An 18953-nucleotide genomic window follows, 5' to 3' on the forward strand; every position below is an offset into this window, starting at 1 on the left:
AAATTTTCGTTTGCAGCAACTTGTAACCGCCCAAAGTACTTCATGGTGATTGCCGTGATTTTCCATATCTGGATCGAATTTCTGGCAAATTAACATATAATCAGAGTATTACTACAATTTATAATCCATTTTGAGGTGTCTATAACAGTAGAATGAGGGGCTGAGTTGCCTCCATGTAGGTTGTCCTATGGGTATGTAATTGTCCTGTAAGGCCCACTTCACATATAGCCGGTCCTCCTATCATGGTTCCCTCCAGTGTAGCATGAAAACGGATGGCAAAATGGGGTCAACATTGTGTCTGGTGGCAACAGTTGTGATGCCGGGCGTCTCCCTGAGCCGGTCAGAAAAACATTGCATTCAGCATTTCTTTGTCCGGCTATGGCCTTTGTCATCAGTTCTTTCCAGTTCGGGCATAAAACAACTGGCTGGATACAATTATATGTAAATTCCGCCTTTTGTTCTACCACAGTAGTCCCCAACCTGTAGCTGTCAGGGCATGCTGGGAGTTGTAGTTGTGCCACAGGTTGCCAACCACTGTTCTACCACATGGAAGCAGGTTTTTATTCCCAATGTCTGACTGGAGAACATCTATAAAACTACTCCAAACTGCAAAGACTTTGCTTTACTTGTTTCCACTATTGTAACAGTCTCGGTTTATGTTAATGAATGTACCCGACCTGTTTTTTAGGGCCGGGCACATAAGTGACTCGCAGGTACAGAAGTTATTGGAGAAAGCCCAGACAGAAGTTCTTAAAGTGAAGCAGAATTTGGAAAACTCTTTGAAACAAGAAACACGGAAAATGTACCAGAAATCGAGCAACAAGCGGAATCGCCACATTGCACAGAAGGTAATTACCGAAGGCTTATAGTGAACGTTCATGTCCGGTACATGTTCTAGTGTTCACTACATTGATAGCTTGTGATTTCTAACTTCAATAGTTAAACTGTCAGTGGATCCTGACAATAATTTGATGTTTATGAAGGCATCCCGACAGTCCCCCACATCAGATGTAGGTCAAAAAGAGTATTTTGCATGTAGGATTTCAACATGTCAAATATTTGTTGTGTCTGGAACTTTCTCACAATATGTTTTAAAATGAAAATAAAGAATTTATCCCTCTGTTAATAGTGAGGTAATAGTTGCTAGCCAAATGGGTTCTCCGCCGTCAGCTACAGTATCTAATGTAACATAGTTTGTAAGGTTGAAAAAGTCCATCTAGTTCAGCCTATTCTCCTGCTATGTTGACCTAAAGAAAGACAAAAACCTTAATCTCTTGGAGATACGGCCATCAAAATAAATCCCAGGATCAACGATCCATCTCCAGCAATCTATTCTTTCAGTAAATTTGCCATAACCGCTTCCTCTAGCAAAAAAATCCATAGTCTCACTGCTTTTACAGTAAAGAATCCACTTCTATGTTGGCATAGAAACCTCCTTTACTCTAGAAATAGAGGATGCCCCTTGTTATAGTTACACTCCTGGGTATAAATAGATCATGAAAGTAATCTTAATATTGACCTTTGATATATTTACATAGTTATTAGGTCACCTCTAAACTGTCTTTTTTTTCTAACCCCAATTTTGATAATCCTTGGGGTACTGCAGTCCACGCATTCTATTTTTTTTATTTGGTTGCCGCCTCTGAACTCTATGACCAGCCTTATTCAGAGGGGCTTCCCTGCACAGTATTTTATTATGCTTGGGGTAGGGTTGCAACATGCAGTGTTATAATATGGGTCATGTTCATCTTTACCTGTCTTGGTGGTAATTGCCGTTTTTTTTTTTACCTGTGCCTCGGTGGATGATTGCTGCTTGGATAAATGGTGTATGAATGGGTGTGCACGCACGTAACTGTCCATATTTGCTTCAGGGTGGTCCACCTTTTTATTTGTGTTACTGGTCTTAGTTCAATTTTGCATTTATAACCCGATTTGACACTGAACCTGTATATTTTTTGCTGACTATATTAACACTGTTTATTTTATGTTTATATTTTACATACAAAATTTAATAAATAAAGCCTATTAAAAAAAACAAAAACTAAAAAGATATAATAAATCTGAAGTTCATTTTTTTTTTGTGGCTTTAAATGCGTTTTTTTGTTTTTTGTTTTTTACAGAAACAGCACCACTCAAGTCCATTGTGCTAGTCTGGTATTGCAACTCCGCACCATTCACTTGAATTCACCAGAGTGGAGTTGCAATACCAGAGGCCCATAGAGTGGTGCTGTTGCTGGAAATTCCAGTCAATTCCAGTGACTAGGTAACCCAGCACGGTCGCTATACTGTGACTAGAGCCATATGCTTTCGGCACAGACCATGAATAGCTTCTGGCGCCCAGAGGTGCGGGGTCTGGGTGTTGGACCCCCATCCTTCATTTACTGATGACCTATCCTGTGGATAGGTCATCAGTATAAAAAACAGCCCCCAAGATGGGCAACCCCTAAAGTTTTTCCTATTAAATTTTAGATCTACGGAGGTACGTGATGTGCTGTTATATTCCAATATGTTATTTGTGGTTTTATGCTAAATTATATTTAAATCTATTACGTTGGAGAGTTATCACACTGCACAGAAGCAGTTAACCGAGAAATTCAGCTCTGCTACATCTGTGTATTAGGGACTCTTTATATTATACTTTTCTAAAGAATTTAACACATGCATGTAAGGTTGATAGAGAGCCCCTTTAAAAACATACTTCACAATAAGGTGTACAACTGCATTTTATACCAAAAATATGTAATCCAACATAAGATGATTCCTGGGGGTAAAATGATATTCCTATTTATAGGGAAGACAATTTCCACATGAAGTCTGCTTTTGTCCAGGGCTGGTTTAGGGAGTGCAAACGGAGAAATTGCCTAGGGTCCCAGTTTACCAGAGGACTCCTACAAGGATGGGAACACTTGGAGCAAACTATGTCCAGCGGTATTATTTATTGGTGTATGGTGGTATTGTTTGGCATTATTTGGGAATGTAATTGCAGTATTATGTGGGAACTTTATGGCTGTATTATCTTGGCATTATTTGGAAATATAGCGGTATTATGTGGGCAGAAATTAAGAGGAAAACTGTCCAAAAATTTGATTATTGACCATTTTCTCTAAAACCTTCCCTGCTGCTGTCATCTGGCATCTGGAGCAGCATCACTTCTATAACACACTGTTCAATCCTCCATTTTTACATTTTCGTGGTTTCTGAAGATAAATTGCAGTTTTGTCATTTGCATGCAACGTTTTGCTACGGTTCGCTGCTCTGGGGAATCCGTTCTGGGGAGGAATAACACTCATTTGCATTTTAACAGTTTGGCACTATTAATGAATAACTATAGGCTTGCAGTGACTCATTTATGGTGGTGAGCTCGGGAAAAGTGGTTTTTTTTTCTAAAAAAGATTTTGTTTATTAAAATAGTTTTGCATCTCCATAATCTTTCCCTTTGGAAAGAGAACACATTGTATTTCTGTAGTTTTTAAACCCAAATATTATCTGAAACATTGTTTTATAATGTTTATAACATCCATTGTACAAACGCGGCTGAGAAAATCTGTTCCAGGATGTCAGCTGATTGTTTTTGGGGTCTGGCTGGTAAATGTAAGGGATCTGGTAATTGCCTTTCAGTGTCTGTTTTTCAGATTTTATTAGTATGGCGAAAGGTGACTTGAGGATAAATACAATGAAAGAATGCGAATACTGCACACTGCGGAGCGATGATAAATACAGGGGAGCAGCAGAGTAGATTTGGCTCTCTAATTAATTTAAAATTAAAACCCCCAGCATGCCCTGACAGCCCCACAGCATGCTGGGGGTTATAGTTTCACATAAGCTGAGGGGCTGCATGTTGTAGACCAGGGGTGGGGAACCTTTATTCTGCCAAGGGCCATTTGGATATTTATAACATAATTTTGTATGGCCCGCGAATGATCAACTTAAAAACTAGTCTGCTATATTTGGTCAAACATTTAATTAACTCACCCCTAATGTGATGGCTCGAACTTCTGAGGCGTGTCTGAGTAGACTGCGGCTCGCATCAAATGCATTTAGGTCCTAACTCTACTTGAGGCCTTAGCTAAATTTCTTAATTTTAGGAGCAGAAGGAGGGTGGACGGAGCCAGGTAGTGTCATTCACTACTAGTAAATGAGGCGTTGGCGGTCTGAGTTAGGTCAGTACGTGCCAGCTCAGGAGTGGAGCAGTCCAGTCACCTGACCTCGCGTCACTGATGTGAAGTCAGATGACTCAGGCCAGCATGCACCAAACTCACTCAGACCGACGCCACATCATTCACTAGTAGTGAATGACAATACTTGGCCCTTTCCGCTCTACTCCTGCTACTAAATGTGAGTGACCTCACTCAAATTTAGGAGCAGGAGGAGAGCGGACGTAGCCAAGTAGTGAATGATGCGGCGGTCTGAGTGAGGTCGGTGCATTCTGGAGGACCAGACCAAATTATTTTATGTGCCTTATACGGCCCGCGGGCCTGACATTCCCCACCCCTGTTGTAGACCCTGGCTTCTCAACCTATTGTAAGTATACCAGGGAGGGTACAACAACCCATGTAAAGAAGATGCTTGCACTGTCCTCATTCTGTGCTAGTAATATGTGTAGTACAATATATAATTGCAGCCTTGGGGGTACTTTGAAGTCATTTATTTGAGTAGAGGAGTACTTGGCTTAAATGGTCACTAACCTTTTAACAAACTTTGCATAAATCAATAGTACAAATGCCTCTTTTTCCACTTATCAGCCACATGTCCTCCTGCGTCCTGCACTGTTCACTCACTCTCAATTCACTGCTAAAATTTGTCTTGAGAGAAGAGATGGACAATCAGCTCACTGATGGATTAGGTTACATGCTACCCATAGAAATGTATGGAGAGGGGAGTGGGTAATTGAGAGACCGAGGCAACAGGATTCAGACTCTAGTGCACCTTCTAGTAAGTCTTATATGTCACCCCAGTGCTGGATTCACAGTTACACTGCTCATTACTGCTGTAAGATGTCCTCCATGTTGCTACTGTTTTTGAGGATGTGTTAGAGAGATGTTCTGTTCTGTATGGGATACATCATAGCAGTTAGGATCCACCCACTAACTCAGGGAAACTGCTAAAAAATGCATGATACAAGTCATATAGTTGCCAGAACTATTACTCATGTACACACATAACTGCTTATTCTGAAAAGTCTACTGAAAGGTTAGGTTCGCTTTAAAGATACTGAGAAACACTGTTTTAGATTACTTCATTAGAGCCCATGAAATCATTGTTACACTGTGTTAAGCCTAGGGGTTGTTGCATGATACAGAGATTCAGAGAACACTAAAAATATAAAAGTTATGTGCCGACCCTCAGGCCCTGCGCTAGGCATAATGCAATGTATCAGACTTGGTTGGAGTTTTCCTTTTAAAGGCCCCTGGTCAATGTACAGAAAATGCCACAAAACTGATCCGATGTTATAAAATAGCAGATTTTTGCTTTGCTTATTTGAACTACAAATGTAGCAGGTATGGAATAGTATTTTAAGAGTACCTTTCATTTCTCCTAACAAGTCTGTTTTAGTAAATACTTACATTCCCCATGAAATAACAATCCCGGAGCATCTTTTCATAGAACTTGCATTGTGCCATTCCTCTGTTATTCATCCTGGAAATGTATGCATAAACAGACATCTGAGTGTTACCATTCCCCTTGTCAATAGTGTGTGTCAGCACTGATTGGATAGACTGAGTAGGCACACACTTAATTGACAAGAAGAGAATGGTAATACCCATTTGTCAATTCATTCAGGAGGTATAACAGAGGAACAATACAATACAGAGTTCTAAGAAAAGATGCTCCAGAATTGTTATATCATGGGGGAAGCAAGTGTTTACAAAACACAACATATCCGAGATGTGACAGTTCCTCTTTAATATTGAATAGGTAATGAACAAGGACATACATATTATACATTGGGCCATGAGAAGAGGAGCCCTGGTTAGACTAGCCCTCTCTCCTTTTCTTATAGACTTTGTCAATTTGCACAGGGTTTCCCAACTCTAATCTCAATATTGGCAATGTTCACAAACACGTTACGGCTAGAGGGTCATACCGCTCTTCTCTCATAGAATGGCAGATAGGTGCTTAGGCAAAAATCTTGGACTGGTCTATCTGGAATGGTGGAGTGTTATATCATGAACTAGCACCAGCAAGGGGACTCATGGGGATTTTTTATATAGTACCCCTTTGATTTATGTATGCCACTGTTTGGTCTTGACTAAAACGGACAGCCTTGGGTCATTGTCTCCTAATGGTAATGCATTTTGATGGGAATGATGCCTTTTTAGCTTGTACAGGAAGGGCCTCCATAAGAAATTTCAGGGCCCCATTCAGTTAAATGGTTGGGGCTCTTCTTTTCCTCCTCTCCTTGAATAAGGGGGTTAGACCGTAAGTCCATTTTCCTTTTTTTTTTTTTCTACTATGGCTGTGTGACTGTCTTTTCGAAGTGAGCTAGCAAGCAGGCTCCCCGTTCGGCTGGGTCCCTGAAAGACATACCTCATTTACTGTGCCGATGGCTGCCTTTCATAAATATATAGCGTTCTATTTTATTGTGTTTATTGACGTTTTTTTACCTCCTTGTTTTGTGTGTGTGATCATCTAATGCGTATTTACTCTACTTTTTTCTATGTAGCTAAGGGAACAGAAGAAGGAGTTGAGCGGAGTGCAGGAGGTGTGTAAATACTCTAAAGAAGTGCAGTCCTATTTGGAACATTGGAAAAAGCTGTTTACTAATCAATGCCGGGAGCTTGAAGAGCTCTATGAGAAGCACGATAATGATGCCACAGACGAATTAAAGGAGATTAAATACAGCCTGACCGAGAAAGCAATTGAAGATCTCAGACACGTCCAGAGTACTGTAATTATACCAGATATGTTAAAGCTTAATGTGCCCAGACTGTATCTCCAACAAGTGCTAGACGAGCACAAGAGGGAGACGGCACTCCTCGCACAGCAGCAAGAAAAGGAAGAAAGCGACAACGCGGCCGAGTCAAGGGCATCTCTGGAGAGTACCATGCGGAAACTCGATGATGAATTCAAAGTCAGTCTCAAGGAGCAAAAGAATCTAAGAGACTGGGAACAGCTGTTATTCACGTACGTTTCCCCTAAGTCCCAGACTCAATTAATGTATATCGTTGCTTGGAAGCTCAACACCATTTTGCATAGGAAATATGTCCATGTTTAAAGTGATACTCCACCTTTGAAAATTTCCCGGCACAAATGACGAACAAATCCATAGGCCATCTATATCAATTGACCAAATGTATCCCAAAAGAGTGTCCTTTTGGCATGTGTCAAGGAGGTATACGTCAGAATAACTTTTTTTTTTTCTACTGTATGTAATAGTGTAGTATACTGCACTATTCTACACAGAGGCATTCAGTAAAAAATGTATACCACGCGATAGAGGCCCTTTTACAATGGGACCCCATTGGCATTGTATGCCACTACATACCTATACAGTGGAATTTGTCTCAGCCCTCCAGTCGGCATATGTCAGAAAATATTCCAGACGTATACCATAGACCGAATGTTCTAATGTGATGTAAACCGAGCTGAAGCTTGGCGATGCGAAAACTCATCAAATAAACATTAACTCACAGAACCCTCATAGTTAGCTAGTCTATGGCAGTGAAGGGGTTAATGTCAATATATTTGGTGTCTAGGGCAGTGATGGGGTTAATGTCAGTATGCCTGGTGGTCTGGGGCAGTTTGTAGGTTAATGTCAGTATCCCCGGTGATCTAGGGCAGTGTGTGGGTTAATGTCAGTATGCCTGGTGGTCTATGGCAGTGTGTGGGATAATGTTAGTATGCTTGGTGGTCTAGGGCAGTGTGTGGGTTAATGTCAGTATGCTTGGTGGTCTAGGGCAGTGTGTGGGTTTATGCCAGTATCCCTGGTGGTCTAGGGCAGTGTCTGGGTTAATGTCAGTATGCCTGGGGGTCTAGGACAGTAAAGGGGTTAATGTCTGTATCCCTGGTGGTCTAGGGCAGTGTGTGGGTTAATGTCAGTATCACTGACAATCTAGGGCAGTGTGTGGGTTAATGTCAGTATCCCTGGCGGTCTAGGGCAGTGTTTGGGTTGATGTCAGTATCCCTGCCGGTCTAGGGCAGTGTGTGGGTTAATGTCAGTATCACTGGTAGTCTAGGGCAGTGTGTGGGTTAATGTCAGTATCCCTGGCGGTCTAGGGCAGTGTGTGGTTTGATGTCCGTATCCCTGCCGGTCTAGGGCAGTGTGTGTGTTAATGTTAGTGTTTCTGGTGGTCTAGGGGAGTGAAAGGGGTTTAGGAAGCTGAACACTGATCGTTCATCTTCCAGTTCTGTCCCTGTTCATAGGTGGGAGGTGGAAAATGACTACTGGGTGGCATTCACATTCTTTAGGAATATATTGAATCACAAAATGTGTGTGACTCCATGCATCTGTGACTGGTAACTTTTGTGCTATCTGATGCAGTCTATGACCGCAACAAAACATTTTAATTGAGTTCAATGGGGAGACAAAAAATAAAGTTGCACCATGTGACCAATCAAGCTGCTATTTGACTTCAGTAAAAAGCTGGCCAAAAACTGTCCGTTCAAAGCGATCACCTGCAAGTGCACTAAACATGTCCCACAGCCAAATGGGCATTTCCTGTCCACGGTAGAAACAGGATAATCAGCCGCCACATATTGAAATCCAACCTGTCTAATCCCTACCATTGGGGGCAGTCTCCTGGTCAGCACAGACATGAGATTGACAAGAAAAATCTAATGTCAGTGACCAACTTTGATAGAGATGGAACTTTTTTTTTTTTTTAAATTTCTCTTTCCATAGAAAATAATGTAAAACTGTATGTAACGCATTGCATTGAGGATACATGCAAATCCAATTTCTATCTCTAACATATAGATAAACATAACTTTGTATTTACACAGGAAGGTCCTCCTGTTACATCTTTGTGTATCCGAGGATGATGTGCAAAAGACAAAGCTGGAGTTCCACTCTGGCTTCTCTCAGATGGACATTACTTTAGCCCTCCCAAAAATTCAAGGCAGAATACTCCTCCAGAAATACCTGACTGACTGGAGATGTGTAGAGCTGCAGAAAGTGGATCACAACCTACATGAAAGTGAGAAAAAGGTGCGTTAGCTTGTGATGTTCTCCCCTCTGGGTGAGCTGTGACCTCCTTATTTCCATGTGTTATCAGTTGCCTTGATGTATCTCTGCAGTTCTTTGAGGGACTGTTCGCACTACAACACCATATTTTTTGCATAGTCCCTTTGCATGGTTCTAGTTAGTTTGCTTCAATAACTCTTTGCGTGGGTCAAGACCATCCCATCCACCCCTGTCCCTATCCTTGCAGTTGTGTTGCCTCTTGACAAACCTGTACTATCAATCATCCTGGAATGTGAAAAACCTCCCACAATGTTCGGGGGCTGGTCTTTACAGAAGCTCAATTGGTGACATCAGTGGGGGTAAGGTAAAATGATATCACTGCTTACTTTGCTTGGTTCCAGAATCTAGAAAAGTTGGCATTCCTATTTATAGTCCTAATGTCCAATCCCACGTTTCCATAATTCCATGAGGTTGTCCGAATAGGTCCTAGGGAAGAATGCTAATTTGGTGTTGGGGTCATTGGTTTAGTCCAGGCACAATTTTACTAGTTTTGCCTGTGTCACCTACGCAGTTGATAAGGGATGCCCAAATTAAGATCAATTTCTTTAAGGTTTTTCTTTTTTGGTGGGTGGCATTTATTTGGAATAAGCGTGACCGTTTTAAGATACATATCCTCAGGGTGGGCTGGTTGTGTTGGATCCATTCTTGTAATATCACCATGCACGCTGCGTCTGAGACACACACTAATACTTTTTTGTGTACCTAGGGCTGTCATTGGTTTGTAAATGGACTTGGCTTAAGATTGCCCATGCATCAGTCAGAATGCTTATATATTTTTTTTCTCAATATGCAATGAAGGAGTCATTTTTGCTATACTTTAGTCCTTTCTGGCACAAAATATGTAACACCATACAATATTTACTGTCTGATATGTTACATAATCTGTGTAGAGTACAGGGTGGGCCATTTATATGGATACACCTAAATAAAATGGGAATGGTTGTTGATATTAACTTCCTGTTTGTGGCACATTAGTATATGGGAGGGGGGAAACTTTTCAAGCTGGGTGTTGACCATGGCGGCCATTTTGAAGTTGGCCATTTTGTATCCAACTTTAGTTTTTTCAATGGGAAGAGGGTCATGTGACACATCAAACTTATCGAGAATTTCACAAGAAAAACAATGGTGTGCTTGGTTTTAACGTTACTTTATTCTTTCATGAGTTATTTACAAGTTTCTCACCACTTATAAAATGTGTTCAAAGTGCTGCCCATTGTGTTGGATTGTCAATGCAACCCTCTTCTCCCACTCTTCACACACTGATAGCAACACCGCAGAAGAAATGCTAGCACAGGCTTCCAGTATCCGTAGTTTCAGTTGCTGCACATCTCGTATCTTCACAGCATAGACAATTGCCTTCAGATGACCCCAAAGATAAAAGTCTAAGGGGGTCAGATCGGGAGACCTAGGGGGCCATTCAACTGGCCCACGATGACCAATCCACTTTCCAGGAAACTGTTCATCTAGGAATGCTCGGACCTGACACCCATAATGTGGTGGTGCACCATCTTGCTGGAAAAACTCAGGGAACGTGCCAGCTTCAGTGCATAAAGAGGGAAACACATCATCATGTAGCAATTTCAGATATCCCGTGGCCTTGAGGTTTCCATTGATGAAGAATGGCCCCACTATCTTTGTACCCCATATACAACATCATACCATCAATTTTTGTGTTCCAACAGTCTTGGAGGGATCTATCCAATGTGGGTTAGTGTCAGACCAATAGCGGTGGTTTTGTTTGTTAACTTCACCATTCACATAAAAGTTTGCCTCATCACTGAACAAAATGTTCTGTGTAAACTGAGGGTCCTGTTCCAATTTTTGTTTTGCCCATTCTGCAAATTCAGTGCTCCGATCTGGGTCATCCTCGTTGAGATGCTGCAGCAGCTGGAGTTTGTAAGGGTGCCATTTGTGAGTAGCTAATATCCGCCGAAGGGATGTTCGACTGATGCCACTCTCCAGTGACATGCGGTGAGTGCTGCGCTGTGGGCTCTTGCTGAATGAAGCTAGGACAGCCACTGATGTTTCTTCATTAGTGACAGTTTTCATGCGTCCACATTTGGGCAAATCCAACACTGAACCAGTTTCACGAAACTTGGCAAGCAGTTTGCAAACTGTAGCATGGGAGATGGGTGGTCTCGTAGGGTGTCTTGCATTGAAATCTGCTGCAATGACCCGGGTACTGCGTTCACCAGACATCAACACAATTTCTATCCGCTCCTCACGTGTTAACCTCTGCGACATGTCAATGGCTGTAAACCAAGAGAAGCTTGTAAATAACTCATGAAAGAATAAAGTAACGTTAAAACCAAGCACACCATTGTTTTTCTTGTGAAATTCTTGATAAATTTGATGTGTCACATGACCCTCTTCCCATTGAAAAAACTAAAGTTGGATACAAAATGGCCGACTTCAAAATGGCCGCCATGGTCAACACCCAGCTTGAAAAGTTTCCCCCCTCCCATATACTAATGTGCCACAAACAGGAAGTTAATTTCACCAACCATTCCCATTTTATTTAGGTGTATCCATATAAATGGCCCACCCTGTATAACAAGAACCTGCTTGTAGTACAAGCCCTGTCCCAACTGAAGTGCAAAACTTTCTGATGCTCATTACACCATTGTACACTGGTTTAGTGCTCAGTCCCTGATGTCTAGTTGTTTAATGCCTAAGTCCCTGGTATCTATTGGCTTGGTGCCCCAGTCCCTGGTCACTAGTGGTTTACTGCCCCAGTCCCTGGTATTCATTGGTTTAGTGTCTTCTTCCCTGGTAACTAGTGGTTTAATACTCCAGTCCCTGGTATCCATTGGTTTAGTGGCCAGTCCTTGGTAACTAGTGGTTTGCACTCTGGAATGGTTGGTAGTTCTCAGCTTTTTGGTTTCATGAGAATCAAGTACCATCTTCATTTGGCGGCAGCTTCCTTCTTGTGGTTACTATTTCTTGGTATGGAAGAATATTATTAAATACTCCAGGCCAGGAGCAAAGTGACTTATTGCCCAGATCAGTTTCTTGTGTTCAGTAGTTTGTTGTCCTCAGAGAATTTGGCAACTATACTCTAATATTCCATTTGTATCCTGTGACAATTGGTTGAATTCTGCTTTACAACGATGAAGGATCGGATGTCTCTTGACTGCCACTTCTCTTGCTGCCTGTTCTAAGGCCGAAGAATCTTGCAATTACATTGTCTACAATGTGTACATTTACAGATAGCAAAAGGCAATAAACCGGTGACTTGAGTCCCTCCGATCATACAGTGACCGAGCCAGCTCTCCGTTGGTGCTAGTAACAATTTGTCATGCACCACATGCCTTCTACGGTTACACATGAAATATTCTATTCTTAATGAGAAGCAAAATATTCAACTTTCATTAACATTTCCCACAAGGTTTTCTATTGTAATTGGGTTTTGTTGCATCTAAATGGATTACAGTACATTGCAGTTAGTATCCGGATACCAGATATGTAGCCTGTGGAACTGTTGTTATTCCTTGATTTTGATAATCAGTCTTTCTGCCCTTTATCCAGGTCCCACAGGCCATAGATTGTACATTTTGTTTTTATTGAGAGGTTCGAGAACCAAGAAGAATGTGATTACATAGCAATGCTTGATGGCATCCGCGGGGGAATCTGCAATCCCTATCGCACCCACTGACATTTCATTTGTTTTCCATTTGCTAATTACATTTCAGATCTGTTTTCTTAAGAAATTTGATTGTAGGAGCCCCAATTCATGGCACTTGGCTGCATATTGTTGAACATTCGAGATTCATTGACATTGCAATTCATTATTCATTTCTGATTATTTGCTGTAGTATTGAATTTGCGTGGAGATCCCGACCTAGAAGTGTGAGATTAAATGGTAGACCGTGATGAAACCCTTGCTGTGCATAACTGTTACATATGCAGTGCTTGACAAGACGGCGACCATGTTGACCCTTTACATTTTTCATTAACAAAAAGAATTAAAGGATATGTTCACCTTTGCAACCATTTTCAATTCTTTCAATGCATCTAAAATAAAACATCAGGCAACTTTGCAAAAAGTCTTGATTTCAAATCTAGAGTATTGTGTCCACAGCTCCAATGCAGACCTATGTGGCTTCATGTTAACAGACAACAAGTAGTCCTGCAGGTTCTGCAGTCATACTCCTTCCCTTTTTATTTTCCTGCCAAATGTAAGTCAAAAAGAAGCAGGGGACAGATGGAAGGAATTATAAACGCGGGATCAGACTAAATAGATTTTGTTTGTAGTGTTTAAACATTGGAGACACATCGGTCTGAATAGGAGCTGTAGACACAAATTGGTGGATTTTTTTTTAATCAAGACTATTTGCAAAGTTGCATCATTTTTTATTTTAGATGTATCACAATACAAAAAATGATTGTATAAGTGTATATAGCCATTAATTCATTTATGTACATTAAACTACTCTGATGATTTACAGCTCTAAAGGTTAACAATCTAGTGTTGTTGACAATAATCGGGGGGGGGGGGGGGGATTTCTGCTGCCATGTTTAATTCTTGTTGGCAGATTCCTCAGTGACTTACTCTTCCTCCTTTATAGAAGTTAACTACTAGTGTATTAAAGGGATTTTCCAACCAAACACGATAGGTGATAAATGATTGATTGCTAGGGGTCCCCACTTCCTTACATGTCCATGATGAGGAGCAGCTTATATAGATTGGCGGTCTAACTTGTCCCTTAACAGAAACCCAAATAGTTACAGAAACAGCTAAGCGCATTGGGAATTGAGTTCATATGGAGTGGCGGCAGGTATATTCAACCGCTTCTCCATATAAACTCCCTTTTACAGGTGAGGAGGTACAGGGGACTCTGAACCTCCATTGGTGGAGCCCCAGCAATAAACCTTTATCTCTTATCATGTTGTCGGAGTAGCCTGGGTTTGGGAGAGCTAAAGGTACTCCATCCTCGGAGTCCAAATGAAGTTAAACGATGCATCGGAGAGATCACACAGACACTGTAGTTCATCAGTATTACACTGTGGCATTCTCTGATGCTTGAGGTCTTGTGACGTTTATTTATACACAATAAGGGAATACAAAGTTTGAAGACCAATATAAATCATATATGATTCAGTTCCAGCCCAGCTATAGAGGTAGCTTCGCCAATCACATTAAAGTTCAATTCATAGTATATGAATATATTATATTATAAAAACTATGGAAGCATATCTATATATGGCCTCAGGAAATGCTCTTGAGCCCCCTCCATTGGAATTAAAGTTTCAGCTTCGTTCATTTTGCAACTGAAAATTGTTTGGAGAAGATAAGACTTTCAGTCTCATTAAAAACGAAAAAAAAATCTTATCGTCTTCTGGTCAAAAAAACTTCAATCTATTATAATTTTCTAGTTTTGCAGATGATACCAAGCTATGTAGTATAGTTCAGTCTATGGAAGATGTTCATAAATTACAAGCCGATTTGGACACTTGGCAAATGAGGTTTAATTTAGATAAATGTAAAGTTATGCATCTGGGTACCAACAACTTGCATGCGTCATATGTCCTAGTGGGAGCTACACTGGGAGAGTCACTTGTTGAGAAGGATCTGGGTGTACTTGTAGATCATAAACTAAATAAGAGCATGCAATGTCAATCAGCTGCTTCTAAGGCCAGCAAGATATTGTCGTGTATTAAAAGAGGCATGGACTCGCGGGACCGGGATATAATATTACCACTTTACAAAGCATTAGTGAGGCCTCATCTAGAATATGCAGTCCAGTTCTGGGCTCCAGTTCATTGAAAGGATGCCCTGGAGTTGGACAAAATACAAAGAAGAGCAACGAAGCTAATAAGGGGCATAGAGAATCTAAGTTATGAGGAAAGATTAAAAGAACTAAACCTATTTAGCCTTGAAAAGAGACGACTAAGGGGGGACATGATTAACTTATATAAATATATGAATGGCACATACAAAAAATATGGTGAAATCCTGTTCCATGTAAAACCCCCTCAAAAAACAAGGGGGCCCCAGCAATAAACCTTTATCTCTTATCATGTTGTCGGAGTAGCCTGGGTTTGGGAGAGCTAAAGGTACTCCATCCTCGGAGTCCAAATGAAGTTAAACGATGCATCGGAGAGTCTCATTAAAAACGAAAAAAAAATCTTATCGTCTTCTGGTCAAAAAAACTTCAATCTATTATAATTTTCTAGTTTTGCAGATGATACCAAGTTATGCATCTGGGTACCAACAACTTGCATGCGTCATATGTCCTAGTGGGAGCTACACTGGGAGAGTCACTTGTTGAGAAGGATCTGGGTGTACTTGTAGATCATAAACTAAATAAGAGCATGCAATGTCAATCAGCTGCTTCTAAGGCCAGCAAGATATTGTCGTGTATTAAAAGAGGCATGGACTCGCGGGACCGGGATATAATATTACCACTTTACAAAGCATTAGTGAGGCCTCATCTAGAATATGCAGTCCAGTTCTGGGCTCCAGTTCATTGAAAGGATGCCCTGGAGTTGGACAAAATACAAAGAAGAGCAACGAAGCTAATAAGGGGCATAGAGAATCTAAGTTATGAGGAAAGATTAAAAGAACTAAACCTATTTAGCCTTGAAAAGAGACGACTAAGGGGGGACATGATTAACTTATATAAATATATGAATGGCACATACAAAAAATATGGTGAAATCCTGTTCCATGTAAAACCCCCTCAACAAGGGGGCACTCCCTCCGTCTGGAAAAAAAAAGGTTCAATCTGCGGAGGCGGCAAGCCTTCTTTACTGTGAGAACAGTGAATTTATGGAATAGTCTACCGCAGGAGCTGGTCACAGCAGGGACAGTAGATGGCTTTAAAAAAGGCTTAGATAATTTCCTAGACCAAAAAAATATTAGCTCCTATGTGTAGACTTTTTTTTTACTTCCCCTTTCCCATCTCTTGGTTGAACTTGATGGACATGTGTCTTTTTTCAACCGTATAAACGATGTAACTATGTAACCTACAAAAAATCATACTGGCCCAAACTGTAGCTAATTTTCAATTTACAACTAGTAACTAGTAGTATCCCATAACGTAAGTGTCGTCACATTGACCCTTTTCCATTTACTCACCAATGGTCAAAAACATGTCTCACTATTGGAAGACACTAACATTTGTCCACTTATTGTCCCATTCATCTTTATGTTCATTTAGGGTTAAAGTACAGAGTGTCATCAGGGAGATGAGGACAACAGTCCTGGCTCCTGCACCTTCTTGCAGTGGCTGGCGCGGACCCATGTCCGTTTTCCCTCGAGCTTTACTGAAGTGGCCACGGTCGGGCCTGTCAAACCTTGGCTCGAGTCTTTTCCTCACGTGTCTTTTGAAGACGACCTAACCTCCCTGTTGTATATTGTGTGTACCGTCTGTAGAGTTAGGGTCTGGAATGAAAGAAAATACACATTTATGCACTTTTTGTAAATGCTTCTGTAAGGCCCCGACATACTGGGTAAGGTCCCCATGCATTGCCTGTAACTGCTGAGGGAAATACAAGTCTGTCTTGTGGACACTTCTAAACAAAATCTTATAGGAGCTAAGGCTCAACTTCCGGTTAGGCGTTACCCGGACTGAGCAAAGCAAGGAGTAGACACTCAGTCCAAGGCTTCCCTTTTTCTTCCATTGCCTTCTTATATCCTCAACTTCAGGCTACCATGCATTCTTTCTACGCCACCACTGCTCTGGGGGTGGTGGGGAGTGTGCAAATCCTGTTCTATCCCCACCAATCCCGTGACCTACTTCATAATTTTCTCCAGTAAAATGGGTTCCTTTGTCACTTTCTATGGTCTCAGGGGCCCCATACTTCACTGAGAATTTTCTTGGCCATGTTTTTTGCCGTGGGGGAAGAGAATGGCTGGGCTTCAGGCCACCCTGAAAACAGGTCTACGCATACGAGCACATATTCATACACACCTACCTTGGTTAGTTGTATGCGGTCGATCTGCAGTCCCTGGAATGGGTAATCCTCCCGGGGTGCACTTTTCATAGGTACCTTTGCTGTTTTACCTATGTTATGCCGTGGGCATATCATGCAGGCTGCTACAAACCTAGTGGCGGCATTATTAAATCCAGGGGCAAGCTAATTTGCTGATAACTGGCTGCACATACTCTCCTTAGAGAGGTGCATATACCCGTGTGCCATGTGTGTGTTATCATTGGGTATAGAGACCTGGGAAGACATAACTTAGTCCCTACAGCCCAGAAGTCATCATCTTCCAGGACTGCCACTTTCTCTTGCCATTGGTGCTTTTCTACCTTGTCTACTTGTGCCTGGAGGCCCTTCAACACCAGGAGGTCCACTCCTGTCACTATCAGGTGGGAGAATGTGCTAACCCTTCCTATACCGTCCAGGTGCAGCATTGCAGCTGCTTTGGCAGCCTCATCAGCCTTTCTATTACCCACTGCCTTGGATGTGGTCTCCTTGGTATAGGCTTGCAACTTTTTATTATGGCTTCTTGGCTGGGTTCTAACAGGGCCTGTAATACTTTGTTGGATCATCGGGTAAGTCAATTAAGAATGTAAGAGCAGTAGCCAAAGTTCCTACTACGCCGGATGGGCCCATAATCGTGGGCGATGCCAAAAGCATACCTAGAGTCAGTGTAAATGTTGCTCGTCTTAACTTTTGATAGGTTACAAGCCTCAGCGAGTGCCTCCAGCTCCGCTTCTTTGGCAGAACAAGAAGGTGGGAGTGGTCTTTGGATGATTGCATCGTGACTACCGTGTATCCTGTCTTGTAGGTGCCTTTTATAGTGGAATCTGGAACCATCTACAAAAAATCTCAATCTTGGTTACATATTGGGGTCCCATACACATTTTGTAACCCTCCTAGCTCTAGGTTCATTAAGTCGACACAATTGTGCAGTGTCTCATTGAGCTGTAACTGATCAGTCTTGTCACTACTGAACAGTTATGTCACTACTCCCCTCTTATGGACCCTGTGGAAGTAATGTAGCAGGGTTCAAAACTGAACATCCCAGTATAGTGAGGTTGGGTGAGGTGAGCAAGGCAACCTCATACTTGGTGAGGAGGGCTGCAGACAGATATTTGGTCTGAACCTGGAGTCAGGGGCTGTAGGAGGCTGGATGCCCTTGGGTATCCACTCCCTACATTATCTCACCAGTCCCAGAAAAACACAGAGATGGCTGGGATAGGAGTGTCTGGCATTTCTACCACTCTGGGGACAAATGTTTGCCACCCTGGGATATGTAATGGCCTAGAAAAGTGACTTTCTCCTGACAAAATTGCATCTTATCCTTAGATGCCTTGCAGTCGTTTGCTGCCAAAAACAACTGGAGACTTAGGGTGACATTTAGGCAGTCTTGTTCTCTACTCACAGGCCAGAAGTAGGTCATCAACATACTGCAACAACTGGGTTTCAGCAGCGGGCGGGGCCCAGCCTTGCAGCACTGCAGCAAAGGCTGTACTGAAGTGGATGGGGCTGTTGGCTGCGTCCTTGGGTAGCACCACCCAAAACTATTGCTCATCTGCATGTGTAAAAGCAAATAGCGACTGTAATTCTTCATCTAGTGGAACCAGCTTGGGACAGTCCATCGGCTAATGCCAGAGGCACGAGGGATGTGTGAAATGGTTTGTAAGAATCAGAGGTTCTTACTTACCGCGGTTTTGTAGTTTCAATACATAGCTCCTTGTGAAAGAAGACAGCTAGTGCTGATCAACGAGCTGTCTCGTTGATCAGCTCTTGTTTACACGGCCCACATCGAGCCGTGTAATATCACCTTAACATTCAGCTGACAGTTATATTATAT

At 41.9% G+C, this 18953-nt stretch overlaps 1 protein-coding gene across 1 annotated transcript in view; it reads left to right on the plus strand.

Annotated features, from left to right (window-relative positions):
- The window catches only part of EVC2 (EvC ciliary complex subunit 2), a 156944-nt gene that overhangs the window by 92471 nt on the left and 45520 nt on the right, over window positions 1–18953 (plus strand). Inside the window, exons 13-15 of the mRNA XM_075849035.1 lie at window positions 689–848; window positions 6665–7125; window positions 8944–9148. Coding sequence (XP_075705150.1) covers window positions 689–848; window positions 6665–7125; window positions 8944–9148 — 826 coding nt within the window. The remainder of the gene's footprint in view (window positions 1–688; window positions 849–6664; window positions 7126–8943; window positions 9149–18953) is intronic.

This window comes from Rhinoderma darwinii, chromosome 1, assembly GCF_050947455.1.
Source record: "Rhinoderma darwinii isolate aRhiDar2 chromosome 1, aRhiDar2.hap1, whole genome shotgun sequence".
Taxonomy (NCBI): domain Eukaryota; kingdom Metazoa; phylum Chordata; class Amphibia; order Anura; family Rhinodermatidae; genus Rhinoderma; species Rhinoderma darwinii.